This window comes from Molothrus aeneus, chromosome 4, assembly GCF_037042795.1.
Source record: "Molothrus aeneus isolate 106 chromosome 4, BPBGC_Maene_1.0, whole genome shotgun sequence".
NCBI classification, from domain to species: domain Eukaryota; kingdom Metazoa; phylum Chordata; class Aves; order Passeriformes; family Icteridae; genus Molothrus; species Molothrus aeneus.
This window is the reverse complement of record NC_089649.1, coordinates 60,525,485-60,540,355: the sequence shown is the minus strand read 5'-3', so window position 1 is coordinate 60,540,355 and position 14,871 is coordinate 60,525,485. Positions and strand designations below refer to the sequence as shown.

General features: G+C 37.2%; 1 protein-coding gene across 2 annotated transcripts; it reads left to right on the top strand.

Moving 5' to 3' along the window:
* The first annotated feature begins 6,231 nt into the window (after positions 1-6,231).
* TMEM128 (transmembrane protein 128) lies at positions 6,232-13,963 on the top strand. Of its 2 annotated transcripts, XM_066549199.1 has the most exons (6): positions 6,232-6,349; positions 7,438-7,579; positions 9,491-9,652; positions 10,737-10,845; positions 12,189-12,228; positions 12,657-13,963. In XM_066549199.1, exons 1-4 carry the CDS (start codon positions 6,232-6,234, stop codon positions 10,834-10,836), a joined length of 522 nt encoding a protein of 173 aa, XP_066405296.1. In that variant the 3' UTR covers positions 10,837-10,845; positions 12,189-12,228; positions 12,657-13,963. The 2 variants fall into 2 exon arrangements, with proteins under 2 accessions (XP_066405296.1, XP_066405295.1); XM_066549198.1 differs by having other exon boundaries at positions 12,189-13,963.
* Positions 13,964-14,871: the final 908 nt, after the last annotated feature.

Sequence of the window (14,871 nt, the reverse complement as noted above, 5' to 3'; positions counted from 1 at the left end):
CAGACAGCAAAGGCTGAAAAACCTTCAAGCTTTTTGCTTAGATTGGACTTGTTTCTTCAAGACTGCAGATCACAGATCTTAGTCCTTTCCAAATGCATCTTTTTTTAATCTTTCCTTTTTAAATCTATTCTGGAAGATTTAGAATTGTCCAGTCTTTTGTGTGTTTTGCTTTTCTCATTAGAATCTTTTAGTAGAAGCTGCTCTTGCTACACAACTTCATACCTAAGCTACAGCAGAAGTAAAATACTGACTTCCCACAGAAGTAGTTTTATAGTTCATGTTACTTGAAAGTAACAGAAGTAGTTTTATAGTTCATGTTACTTGAAAGTAACAGAAAACCAGAAATGATGTCTTGATGCCTGCCCACCCATTAAACCCCTCTTCTCAAGCTTCTATGTGGAATGCATTAGTACAAAATTAGTATAAAAAGCCTAATTAAGGCCAGATGACAGTCAAGCTCAACTCACATATATTTGGTTTTTAAACATCATGGGATCTTCCTCTCAGGCAGCATGAAATCCACTTGAAAGTATTCAGATCACTGCATCTTACTTAGGTGACAAAGAAAAAGAACCAGAATAAAAAAGAACCAGAATTCTGTCTGCATTGCAGGTGGCTCAAACCACACTGTTTCCTCCTGCCTTCTGTTCCTTGCAGTAGCCACAAAATGATCTTCCACCATCCAGCCATTAATGTATAAACTCAAAGCACTAAAAGTGCACCTTTGTACTCTAATTTTTTACCCTTCTGCTGGCCTTTTCTCTTGATGAGAAGGAATTCCAGGAGGAATACACACCTATTGACACTGTACAGTATCCATACATGACAAAGGCTCATGTTTTCTGTGGATGAGACAGGACCAGGATTTTCTCCTAGACTGTTCTTTCTTACCATGTTTTACACCATGAAAATATCTTTCCTCCTGCTTCTTGCTCTTACAGTTTTGTTCCAGGTATTATGCCTTTGAAAGTTTCAGCTTTTTTTGGTGAACTTTCAGTACCAGAAGTGGTTCCAGAGGTTAGCACTGGGTAAGTTTTCCATGAGAAGAAAAAAATTGAGCTCAGCTGATGTTCTTAAGGACCTGTTTATGTTATGCAGATTAGCCAGAACAGTAATGGGAATTTTACAATCATCCTCTAGCCAAAAATTCAAATTGCTGAATTTGAATTTATAAAGGAAACATCTTTCTTTTCCTGTCTGTCTTGGACAGTTTAATACTCAGTCAGTGTTCCTTCTAACTCTGTTGTCCAATTGATTACAATACCTGTTCAAAATTCATGAAAAATTGACCCTACATTATATGTAAGTGGTAATGGACTGTGAAGGACAATGGTAAAGAAAACCTTCACTGTGAATGAAGCATTTAAGAGCTTTGTTTTGTGTTTATTTTTTTTCAAGACTCCACAGAAACAGCATGAGCTGAATCCCACAATACACAGCAAGGAGATGGTGCTATGCTGAACTGTACTTTCCAATCTTGTTAACAGTGAGAGCCCTGCCTTAGTACATCAGTCAAATCACAAGCAGTGGTGACACTAGACATCTCCAAAACCATAGTTAAAATTCTATCACAGCCTAAAATAATGCTAACCTCTACCAACAGAGAAATAAAGTGTCACACCAAGAGAGGCCAATACTTCTGTACAGTAAATGTTGAACGATACACTTGAATGCCCATTCCCACAACATATATTTTTTTCCTGGGTGAATTAGATCTGGCATTCAGTATTCAAAAACTATACTTTAGGACGTTCCTAAATGCCCTAAGAATTAAGTTCTTTTCATATTGTTACAGATGCATGATTGCACAGAAGAAGAAATCAGTTTCAGTAAGTCCCAAGTGTTCTCTTTCCCACTCTCCCACATCTGGCCATTTGTTTTTGCCTCTCCACCACCCCCTGCATTTTTGCAGGCTTTTAAAACCAGATCAAATCCTCAAACTGAGAGGTATTATATACCACTACTGGGGATTGAGTAGTCAAGAACAATTATAGCTGGAGTATTGCTGCCAAATGCTTTGTATCATTAAACTGTAGTCTTGGGAAAACATTTTGAGAGCCATTGTACCCCCTCAAGAAAGTAAGCATAGTTAAGTGAAACTAAATTCAACAAATAGTTTAGAAGAGAGAGAGTAAGAAAATTTACTTAGCTGCTTGTAGGAGAATGGTTTATCCAGATTTATTTGGATAAATAGGATGAGTTTTGGATATTTGGATAAATTTGGATAAATATTTTGGTTTTGTTTGCACAGTTAAAGATGGAAAGAACAGAACAGTGCTCTTATATTTGTACTGCTGATTATAAAAAGGTAAGTGTTGAACACTAAAAATATCTAACATCTTTAATCAGGATAATTGAGGGTGAAGATGGTCTTCTATCAAATAAATACTTCAGATCTGCTATTTTTTTGGTAATTTGCTGACAACTTTCAAGGTGAGGAATAACATACCTACATAAATTAGATGTCTTTATGTGGTGCATTTTCTTCTGTTCTCCTAGATGCCCTCTTCACCTTCTAAACTGCCTTTATCTTTTCTGCTTTCTTCTTCTTCATGAAGTTTGAATGCTTGCATGCTTAAATATAGAGCCTTCTTGGTATCAAGCACACTATTCTATGTATTGTTTCCTTCCTAAAGGGTCACTCCAAGGCTGCACTGCAATTTAATACTCGCATGAGAATTCAGCTTGAGTTCAGGAGTTTGTATATGGACCACATCCAGTGTCAATTGAGTTTTACCCGGCAGTTGTTTTTCAGATCTGCATTAAGTTATTCACACCAAATGCTTTTAAGTCCTTTTCCATTGTACTGAATTTAAAATAGTTAAAAGAATGCAAGATGAAAGCAGGGGAATTGTTTGTACTATTTGGAGGCTTTTTTGTTACCTAGATGAGTCAGACAATGTATTTACTTTTTCACCCAATGTAAAAGATGCACAATACTTTAGTCCAAGGACAAGGTTCAGAAAGGATTGAAAATCTCTACCCATCCAATCTTTTACTCCTGATAGTGGAAGATAAGCAGCAGATTACTACTGACTTTATTATTACTTAGTTTGTGAACAGAAAGCACAGACTATTATAGCACAATCATTCCTCAAAATGAAAAAATATGTCTATATTATATCCAACCTACTTCAGCTAAAAATTAACATAGGAAGGAGCCCACCCTACTTAGATATGGAATGAAGAAAATTCCAATCAGGTGTTTTGTGAACAGATAATATTTGGGCTAATTTAGCTACTGATTTCTGTAATAGGGAAAAAGCTATGAAAATTGGCTAGAATATTAGAAAACTAATTTGACTTCCTAAAAGTGAGAATTTAACTGGGAATTCCAATTCTAAATTTTATATCTACCCAGTCAAGAAACACAAAAAGCTACCACATTTGTGTGCCATTAAGAATTACTTCTAAATCAACATATAATCAACCAACCGCTAAGCAGCAAATATTCAGTGAGCAAGAAGAAAATAAAATTCAAAATACTGAAATAGATTGTGAATTTCAGCTTATAACCAAAAAATCTGAATATTTAAAGACATTCAACTAACATACAAAGCATTCTTTTCTAGTTAGAATAAAAGAATGTGAAGGTGTTGAATTCAGTTCCCAAGATGTGGAAAATGAATCATATTATGTGAGAGTCCAGGAGAGTACAGTTCACAAAAAAATTGCTGCAAACTCTGCCCGTTGCATATTTCTTTCACTGAAACTTCAAATTCACAAATTTATTTCTCAGACTTTTAACTAAAGTTATCACATCAAGCATCACATTTTAAAATACTTCTTAACATTCATGCAAGGATTCTTAAACATTAACTTGGAAGAATTAATTATCCATAACAGGCCCGCTGATTAGATGCTTTGTTAATTATGTTGCTCATTTTGTGACAGTCTCGGTTCAGCTCCTGATCACTATCTATTCTTTGGCAGATTAATAATTTCTGAATCAGAGAAGCTCTGTGAAAAGATCACAGAAAACATCTCAGCTCTACAAACACAGAACATGAACAGTCTCAGTTAAGGTCAATAGTGAGCCCAGGAAGGAAGCTCTTATTTCAGCTCTTTGCACAATACCTACTCTGTAGGTAAACAGAGGTGTTCAGTTTAACAACACTGACAGATCTTAACCTTTCCAAGCATACATATTTATTTAATAGCTATGTTTAAATCAAAGATATATCCTATGAATAGCTTTTGCAAAGAAAGTGCATGAAGATTTCCTTTGTTTCTTATTTGAATCACTAAGATGAAAGTGAAGGCTGAGGTAGTCATTTTACTCAAAGGAAATAAAACAAAGAAACCTCTATTTCATTGATAAGAAAGCAGAGCTCTGATCTCCCATGAGCTGCTAACTTCAAAATATTCAACTGAACTACATAAAGAATAATCCCTGTAGTCACTAAGGCATGCAATGTGGTTGGCCCTTATGTGATACATGTTCTAAGACTGGGAAAACAATTTCTACTTACTATGACACCTCTCATATGAAATTCAGATGTAAATGAAGGCCTGTCTTTCTGCAGAGAATGATTTTTTTTTCCTGTTCTTGTATCTCTTAGGCTGAATTTACTTAAATTCAATGTGCAGTAATAAAGAATAACGAGAACCCTGTTTTCCCTTGTCCCTAGAATCTCAGTCATTAATAAAACACACAATAGTATATTTAGGAAAATAGTTAGCCAGCAGATTTAGAACTGCTTAAAAACAGTTCAAGTCACAAAAAGTTTAGCTTTTACCCTGATTAGTTTCTACCAGTTAGTTTCTTCCCTTAGAATTGCCTAAAATTAGGGGTCTTTTTAGGGTTTTTTAGGGTTTACTGATAAAACACATAATTATTTATCCACAGCCTACCTTCCATTATTTTTTTATTTTTCTGTTTTCTCAACATAAAACTACAGATTAAGTATCTGCAAGGCATTTCTGTTGATAAATACTGCACATTTACCATGCAAAGAACGCATGTGGTAAGTGAAAATTTAACACATTTCTCATAATCATTGTTTTAATGCAAAATATTTTGCCTTCTGAGAGGAAAAGTACAATCAGGTGATGAAACACTTGGATTTTTGAACTTTCATCTATATACAGCTAGTAAATTTGATTTTGGTAAGAAAAACACATGTACTGAGGTTCTTGTTTCTTCAATCGCCTTTATAATAATCTGAGTTTTATTGAATATTTCTACATTTAATCCCACTGTAAAGCTATACATAACAGCTGCTGTATTGGACAGGTACTTCCACATTGAAGTCAGCAGGATTTTTGCCTTAAGCGAAATGTTATGCCACAAAATTTTCTCTGAGAAAGCACAGGTTTTGTAACAATCACATGGATCATCTAATTAACCTAATCAATCACTACTATTACAAAAAAAAAATTCAATTTTAAAAGCCATGTTAATGGCTTAATCACTGAACACACCCCAGAAGATACAGCACACTCTTAATATTCATAGTATTCTTATAAGGACCAGACCTAAGGTTAACCTTCCAGCAAAATTGGGTAGTTTTGAATTTGTCCATGTGAATAAACAAGAAAGCCCAATTGGTTTCAAGGTTTTGTTTGCAGAAACATGCTAATGTGACTTTGTATCTAGTTACTCAGATATCAACTACAGAACTGAAGCAATCTATTTTACCATTTTATTCATTTATTTAACTTTTACATAGTTTGTCTTGCAAATATGTTTGTTATTTCCAGTTACGAGCTGCAGTCTCGAGTGCTACAGGATTCCCGTGGCTCTGGAAAGCTCCCAGAGCTTTGCATTTCACAGTCACAGAATATTCCGAGTTGGGAGGGTCCCAGAAGGATCATGGAATCCAGCCCTTGAGTGAACGGCCCCTTCGGAGATCGAACCTCCGAGCCTGCTGTTATTAGCACCATGCTCCAATCATTTTTAACCTACACCACTGATCTGTGTCACAGAAATTGAGATTTCCCGAACATCTGCCCTGAAGAACATCTGCTTGGCAGATGAGGAAAACATTTCTACCCACAGAGTTTTTTGGGGTTTTTTCCTGAATCATTTCGGCACCACAGCCTTCAGTGCGGCACTCGGCTGTACACGGCAGTGCTCCCTCCCTCCAGGGGGGCTCAGCGATTCCCGAAGCTGTTTCTGGACCCCGGACCGGCGAGGCCTGGGCGCGGCCGCCGCCGCTGCCCCTCACGCCGGGGCGGTGGCGGCCGCCGCGCTCCCGCCCCGCCGCGTCACTGCCGGAGCGGCCCAACATGGAGCCCGGCGGCGGCGGGGACGCGCTCCCGAGGCTGCGGCGCCCGGGGCGGCGCGGGCCAGAGCCCCGGGACCCGCAGCAGCCGCAGCCGCCTGCCCGGGGCGGCGGGACGGCCGGTGGGTGGTGCCGGGGCGCGGGGAGCGGTGCCGAGCCCTGCCGAGCGGGCGCTGGGACGGCAGCGGGGCCGCCTCGGGTGGAGCGGCGCGGAGCGCGGCCCCGCTGCCCTCAGGTGTCCGCTCCTGAGTGCGAGCCGGGCGTGGGGGATACGAGGGGCTGGCAGCCGCGGACTGCCTCATCTGCCTGATGCAGATGAAATGCTCGATGCTCCGGGCCCAAGCTCCAGTAGGATGAGGAGGAATGTAGGAAATGTAAAATAAAGCTGCCTGTAAGCTCCAGCAGAGCTGTGGGTACGCTCGGCTGGCGGCGGTGCGTGTGGAGGAATCGGCACATGTGACACTGCTGAAGGCACACGGGCCACCAGGAACTCCTGGTGATAAACTTCAGAGTGTGAGACATCAATACTACCTCTGACACCTTTTTTTGACAGTGTGTATAAATACTGTCTTACGTGGTTACTGTCGGCACAAAAATGACTTTCTCATCTCCTTGCTCTCTCTAAAACAGTACATGATAATGAGGGGAAAAAGAGAAGGTAGTTTCCTGCACAATGATAGTTGCAGTTTACCTGCTGAAAGTGTGCAGTGTAAGTCCAGCTAGGTCCTGAAACTGCAGCTGAAAATTTGTGAATTATCTGCAGTTGAGAACAAGAAAATTATGCCTGCGATCGTTTTGCAAATACTAAAATTCATAAAGAAGGGTAAAAATAAATCAGTGATTGGAAGTAGCAACCTGAAATTCTATAGCTAAATTAATAAAAATTGTTTCATAAAACCAGGGGTTTTTCATTAGTTAAACAACCCTTACAAAATCTAGTCAGCTGTTTCCTAAAAATATACACAGATACAGTGTTGTGCTGATTGTTACTGCTTTATCATTTTATCAAAGGATACCTTGCTTTAACTGTTTCATTTCAGCAAATGTTCAGAGGTCTTTAGAATATTTGTAGCACAAAGTGTATTATGATGAGTAGAATAATCTCCCGAGATAAATTAATTAAAAAGATAAAGTATCATGCTTTATGTAACTATAATCATACTTCATTTAATGACTGGCTTTAGTGCTATAATTATGTTCTTCTTTACAGAAGAGTCTACAGCTGTAGAGAAGACGATGAGGCCTCTTAACAGACTGAATATTCATTCTGCATTCTGGATTTTGGCATCAATAGCTGTGACGTACTACTTTGATTTTTTAAATAATATTAAAGAAACTATGCAAGCAGATAGGTAAGGTATCTTTTCTTACAAAAAGGTTTGTTTTAGCCCTATAATCATACTCAGTTTGTTACATCTGGTCACTGTATTTTAAATCATGGATGAACAGGATCTGCAGTAGGAATAGAGAAACCTTGGACTGTTCAGTCTGGAGAAGAGAAGGCTCAGAGTCATTTTGTCATTGCATGTAAACACCTGAAGGGAGGGTGCAAAGAAGACAGAGCCAGGCTCTTTCCAGTGGTGTCCAGGACAGGACCAGAGGCAGTGGGTGCAAACTGAAATGGAGGAGGCTCCCTCTGAAGATCAGGAACCACTTTTTTACTGTCAGGGTGTCTGAGCACTGAACAGGTTGCCCAGGTAGGTTGTGGAGTCTTCATCTTTGGAGATATTCAAAAGCCATTTGGACATGATTCTGGGCAACTGGCAGTAGCTGAGCTTGCTTGAGCAGGGAAGTTGGACCAATATCACCTAAGCTGATATTATTATATAATTTTAAAGTAAATACAATGCTTACAGTTTGCTACACTTGTTTTTATTCTCTGTAAACTCTACTTAGCTGTTTTTGTACATGCAAAGTTTGCTCTGATACCAGATATTTTAATACTGTACCTTCAAGTTTTCATTTAAGTCCAAGAAATAGCTGCCTGGTTTGTTGGAAGTATTTAGGCTTTGATTTTATTTTTTTATAACAAACCCCCTGAAATTAACCCTTAGAGGTCAAAGAGAAGTTAATTTCTCTAGAAGATCTGTAGATGATTTTGAGTAGGTCAGCAAAAGATTAGTGAAATAATTTCTGTGAGGTAGATTTTATTTCTAGTCTATTTCTTTTCTATTAAATTATTTTCAATGGGATTGATGTATGTTAAATGTTTTTAGATGGCTTCAGCTGGAAGTGCTATTAAAACACATTGCAGTTGTCATTGTTATATCAGTATGTGGAAGCTGCACAGGGCTCTGTGCTGGGAGGTTCTCTGGAGCTGCTCTCCCAGGCTAGTTATACCTTCATACACCTGACTGTGAAAGCAAAACCAGTGGCTCCAAGGTGTAATCAAAATTTGGGGTCAGGACCCTGTCTTCCTGCACTGCTTGTGTAGGTAGGCCATGGCTACAGTTCTCTTGGTGCAGGATTCTCCCTTGGTAGTAACAGGATTTCAAAGTAGCATATTATGTTTGCTGTACCATTCCAGAACACATGGTACCTGAGCAGGAAGATCCTTAATTACCCTTTGTAATTTAGTAATCAAGTTATTGTAAGAATTCATTTTTCAAAATTTTTATTTGTTAATACATGTTCAGATAAGATTTTATTAAAGTGCATCTTCCTCCCAAGTTGCCTTATCTGAACTAGTCTTGAAGTGTATCCTCAAAGAGGCTCAAAAGTGTGTCTTCCTAAATAATCACATACCCTGTGGTTTTTATTATTCTGAGTTTAAAATTCTGGATTTCTCCATGGTTTTCTTCAGTAGTTACAAATAATCTTCATGTTTCTTGTTAAATTTGAGACTTCCCAAACTGAAACCATATTAAAGCTTTCTGCAGCACTTCTGTTGCACAAAGATCACCAGTCTAATTTATAGTGAAAAGCACAGTTGGAGTGGAGCCTATTTTACTTTATTATTGACTAAGTGGTTTTGGTGTGGTAGTATAGTAGATTCTGACAAGATCTGTCACATTGAATTTCCAAAATACTTGAGGGGACAATATATGAAAGGAGTGTTTCATTGCAAAATTAAACTCAGTTTAACAGCTTTTAAGGGCAAAAAGTGTTTTGTAAGATTAATTTAAGGTAAAACCTACAGGAACTCTAGGCCACAATCTGTGTTTTTAACAGATATTGCCTGTTCTGTTTGTCGACTGAAGATTACTCAGCAAACTGCAGTGTGACTGTGCTAAACATGGCTTAATGTGCTTTTCTTCCCACAGCTGGTGGCTTTCCTGTGGCACTTGTTTATTGGCTGCATGTTTATGTGTTGCCTTTTACTGCATACTGTATCTTGAGTGGTACTGTGGAATTCAGGACTATGATGAACAGTACCCTGCACTGATTCCTATCACAACAGCTACCTTCATAGCAGCAGCAATTTGGTGAGTTCAAACACTGTGTGCAAACTTCTGCTAAACCTGTGCTAGTCTCTGTGTTAATGGGCTCATTTTATAAGCATCATTTCTTATAAATTATAAGAAATTCTGTAATGAAATTCTATATGTAATTCTGCTTTGTGTATTGGTGACAATACCAGTTCTAGGTAGCATAATTTCTTGCACTTTCAACTTTCATCCACAAAGCAAGAGTTGCAACAGTTGAAACTTTATATTGTGTACTTAGAGATGTACTGGATCTTTTCTGTCTTGAAAATTCAGGGGAAAACTGAAGTTATCTTTGTTAGTGTAAATTTCTCGTCTCTGGCAACTACTTGTGCAGTTAACAAATAAAGACAAAGGTGCAGTCTCTCTATCTGAGAAAAAATTCAGTTCAATCAGTTTCTGTCAGAGCTCTTCATTATCAAACAATATAAGTAGCAAACATACCCAAAATGCTAGACTTCTGACTATTGACATATGAGCTTTAAGGGTTTATATTTTGTCTGAGAATGGTACTTTTAGTAAGAGTTGCTTTACTTATGAGATTGTATGAGAACTGAGCAAATGTGAATGAAGAAAATTACATTGTACCAGTTAATTTATTTGCTTTCCGCATGAAAATTGATTTCCTCTTGTTTAGCTGTTGTATCAAGACATCAGTCAGTGTTGCAATGGTGAAAAAAAGGAAGATTGAGGAAAATAAAGGTTCCCTATGGTTTATAATTAGTCAAATCTGTAATTCTTGTAAGTCAGTTGTAAAATTAGTTGGTTTTCCCTTTGTCTCTTCAGTTAACTGAAATCTGTCAAGATCAAAGTTCAGATTAAAGCTTCTCTCAGCTGCCATGTATGCCCATTGAAAAATCAAAGAGTAGGTAATTTTCAGGGGCTTCAGATATAGATTTTCTGAAAGTAAAAGGTATCTTTGCCCTTTACCCTTGATGTGTTTTGTTTTCAGAAACAAAGAAGTATATTTCCAGGTTAAGTAATTTAAATCTTATTTCTTCTTTTGACATGTTTCCTTTGTATGCCTGATGTTTCTGTAATGTGACAACTGAACTTACCAAATACTTTCTGCTTTTATTTCCAGTTTCAATGTTGCCTTGTGGCCTGTCTGGTCATTTTTGACACCTGTGTTGCTCTTCATTCAGTTCATGGGTATTGTGATGCTTGTGTCACTCCTGGGATAAGCCCTTCAGGTAAATAATTGAATTTTTTAAGCACATAAAAGTATTTATCCTGTTCTGGGAACTGCTTTGTTAGACATTTAACAATTGGGAGGCCCTTTAGGGGTTCCTTCTCTGTGTTTTGTGGACATTCTTCAAATTGTGACATTTTGTGGCATATAGAGTAAACAGAGAACATGCAGTTATCAAAAGGAGAAGAATATCCTTTCCACTTCTCTAAAACTCCATTCTAGACATTGAAAAGAAACATTAGTGAGAATGGATGGTTTTGGGATGTATAGACCAAAAACCTGCAGCTTTTACCTAGACTGGGGTAACTTCTTAGTAAAGCTGTTTCACCTGATAGTAAAGGGGAGAAGATACCAACATCCATGGACCAAGGCCTTCTCCATTTTTTAAAATTAAAAAATCTTTGTCATGTCTTTGTCTTCAAGTGTGCTGTTTTCATTTTCTGTGATGCACAGCCCTTATCAACCTGCTGTGTGGAAAATTGCCAGATAGGAGAAGTTATTTGTTCTTTCTAAAAAGGACTTTTCAAAGGCCAACCCATCTGTTTTGTTGACTTGAAAAATGCATTCTCAATAACTGCCACATCTTTTGTTAGGATATACTTATCAAATGAATGAATCCAGTGAAATGTAAAAAGCTAAGGAAGACACCAAATACAGATCAGTAAATAGGGTAAAGGATGTGTCCTATATCACAGGAGTCTCATGTCATCCAGGGCAGCTCCTCCTTCAGCAGGTCTTGTTTGTTGTACTTCTCAAGGGAATGAGGAGGAAGCCTGTTTGGCTTTGCTTGCCACTTTCTAGTGAGGCGATCCCTCAGCATTTTTAGGAGTGCAGCAAAAAGAAGACCGTGCTGGATTGCTGGATTTAGAGTGTAGCCTATTGTACTGACAAAGATGTAGGCAAAAAGTGTTTAATGTCTGGGATGGTGAAACTCAGATTTTTTTTTTAATAACAAGCTGAACCACTGTTGCATTTTCTCCTCTATTTTTGAGATATCAAGAAACCTGATTTTTAAGGAGATAATTAACTTCTACTCTGACAAAACTCAGACTTCTGAAAAATACAATACTTAATTCAGAACCTCTTTACTGTGGCAAAATGTTGAGTCACACTTGCTGATACAAACATCTCCATGTTTGCTGGTTCTATCATTAGCCATGTTCTGTCTCTGCACTTGAAATATGTGGAGAAATTCTGTATTAGGTCAAATAATTATTTGCCTGATAATTAGGGACAAGTTATTACTTGGTGTTCCAAAATAATTAATTCATTTTTGATAGAGCTTGTGCAGTATATAGAACATTCAAAGATTTTTGTGAAATTTGTTTTTTTCTTTTCTTTCAGCTTCATGTGAAGGACTCAAGTAACTGTAATCCTGCAAAGTGTATGTCACTTTTGTTACATCTCAGTACTTCTGTTGTTTCTAATACTGCCTGTTTGCTCTAACTAATACAGTAATTCTTAATCAACTTGATTTATAAATCAATGGACATAACCATAGGAAAAAGCAACTGATTTGTCAATAATTGGAAGATAAATATATTGTACATCTCTTAGTAACATGAAACCTTTCATTTTGTAAAGCTTTGTAAAGCTTCTATTTATATTTGAGTATTAAGCACATGGGTAGTAAGTAATAGCACCATAGAATAGTTAGTGTTGAAAGGGACCTTTAAATATTATCTCTGGGGGCCTAGAGGTTACCTACTCAAACTTCCTGCTCAAATCATGTTGTTTGATTTGGAAGTAAGTGATACTTAAATCAAGTGTTGTGGGGTTTTAATACTATATTCTTTCCATTTGAATTGACAGGTAAAATACTGTTATCTGGAACCTGTGTTTGTACTTGTAAACCTACTTACAGGAGACATTTCTTGATCTCTGAAATTTCTGCTGTTATATTTGTTACCATATAGGAAATATTTTATTGTCTAATGTCTTGAATTCAGATCTGCTAGTGTTTAAAAAAAAGTATGGATAAGGGAAAGGGAAAGCTGGTTGACATTTGGCAGTGTCATCAATTAAATAAATAAATAAATAAATAAATAAATAAATTCTACTATATGCTCATACAGTTTGTCCACAGCCGAAGGTGGATAATCAAGCTGTGAATAACCAGCAATACAATGAACAGTATTAATACTTCACAAGAAATTTGGAGCACACATTAAATTCTTTTGATGTATGCACTGTTTTTCAGTATTCAGGTTGTTTTTTCTTCTGTAAATCAAATTTTCATTCTTATCAGTGCCTGTTAATGAAGTTGCCATTTTCCTTACTCAGCAATGAAGAGGCTGATATTAACTTAAAAGCTACTAGTTATACTCAGTTGGGAAAATAAAATAGCATTATATTTTTATTAAGTGTCTGTTCATGTTGGCTGAGATACTTAACTGTCTGAAGACCTGGGCACCATCTGGTTGCTAGACCACTTTATGTGGGTCCTTGTGTAAATACTTTTCCATGCACGCCTTTTGGAAAATAGGAGAATGTAGAAATTGGGTATTGAAACCTGTTAAAATCAACACTTGTGAGTGTTGCTTAAAGTCTGGACTGCCAAAGGATACTGTATTCTTCACTCTGACTTCCAAATTCACACCATTGCTGAACACATGGAATGTTTAGTGATGGCAGAGATACGCATTGTCTTTGGTTGTTACTGTTCCATTAATGAAAAAAGTTGGGACCTAGTAGTATGTAATACAAAGAATCAGACAAACCAAAATAAAGTGCATTTAGCACCACTTGAAGTAGTTTGTAGGGTAAGTTAACAGCTTGATTTGTTTAAATGTAATATTTAAATTTGCCAAAACCAGTCATGCTTCACATCTTTAATGTGCAAGTTGCTTATCTTCAGGTCTTCAGTTTTTAAAAGGTTTTACCAATTTTGTCTGCATACACAGGTACATTTGAGTAACTTTCTTTATTACAACATTTAAAATGCAGTATTGCTCAGGGATGGTTATTATAGCTGTATTTTTATTTGTCAGCTGTATAATTGCTCTAGGTGTTTTAAGTTGCCTTGTAATCTGAATTAAAATTACTATTTTAATTTGCTACAAGATTTTTAAAATTCATTCTTCTGAACATCTTAATAAACTTTGTACAAAAGTGATCAATAGTTGTTCAATATTTAATTGTTTAACCGTCTAATTACACTTTCTTGGAGACTTCCACCCCATCTCATTGCTTTTTCTATAAAATAGATGTTCATGTAGATTTTAAATGCTATACTTGACTCAGAGTACCTTTGTCTTTCATGCCCCTTTATCTGGGTTTATTGAAGATTTAATAACACTCTGTTCACCTCTGGAGAGCTGTTTGCCTTCAGACTACTTTGATGTCTTTCTGAGAATCCCAGGTAGAAATGCTCATTGTACAAAGTCTTTCAGTAACAGATCTGAGTATCCAACACAATACTCATTCACTTATGTGCTCAAAAGGAAGTAGTGGCAAATCTGGTAAGAAGGTAAAACAATGCTTGTTTTAATTGTTGCAACCTGACACAATGCTGCTGCCACTTCTGTGAACTCCTTGCTTTTGTTATTTTCCTTACCACCAAATAAAGAATTTAGGGCAAGGGAGTAGAAAGAGGTAGCAGTTGAAATCCCCACCTCTATTAAAGCTTGAATGTATTCTCTTGGTACAGGCCACCATAGGTATCTTCTATATCCATTTACATTATTTCAGGATGAGAATGTGTACCAGCACCAAAGAGCTTTCGCTTACAGGTGACAAGGGATGCTCTTGGATAATTTAAAGTAAAATAGTCCATGCAGTGAAGATTATTAATCACAGTTACCCACAGAAGCTCTCTAAAATGGAAACATCTTCCTCAGTTATTCTTTAAAGGTTACATTGTATGAGATAGAAGTAGGATTTGGCAATCCCACAATGCCATTTCTGATAACAATGGATGTAGCTGTGCGCTAGAGGTGGTTGAAGCCTGACTGTTTGACTAGTTATGCTTTTGATTTAACAGGCCAGACAGAAACAAAGGGCTCTCTTCCTGTTAAGTGCATTCTTC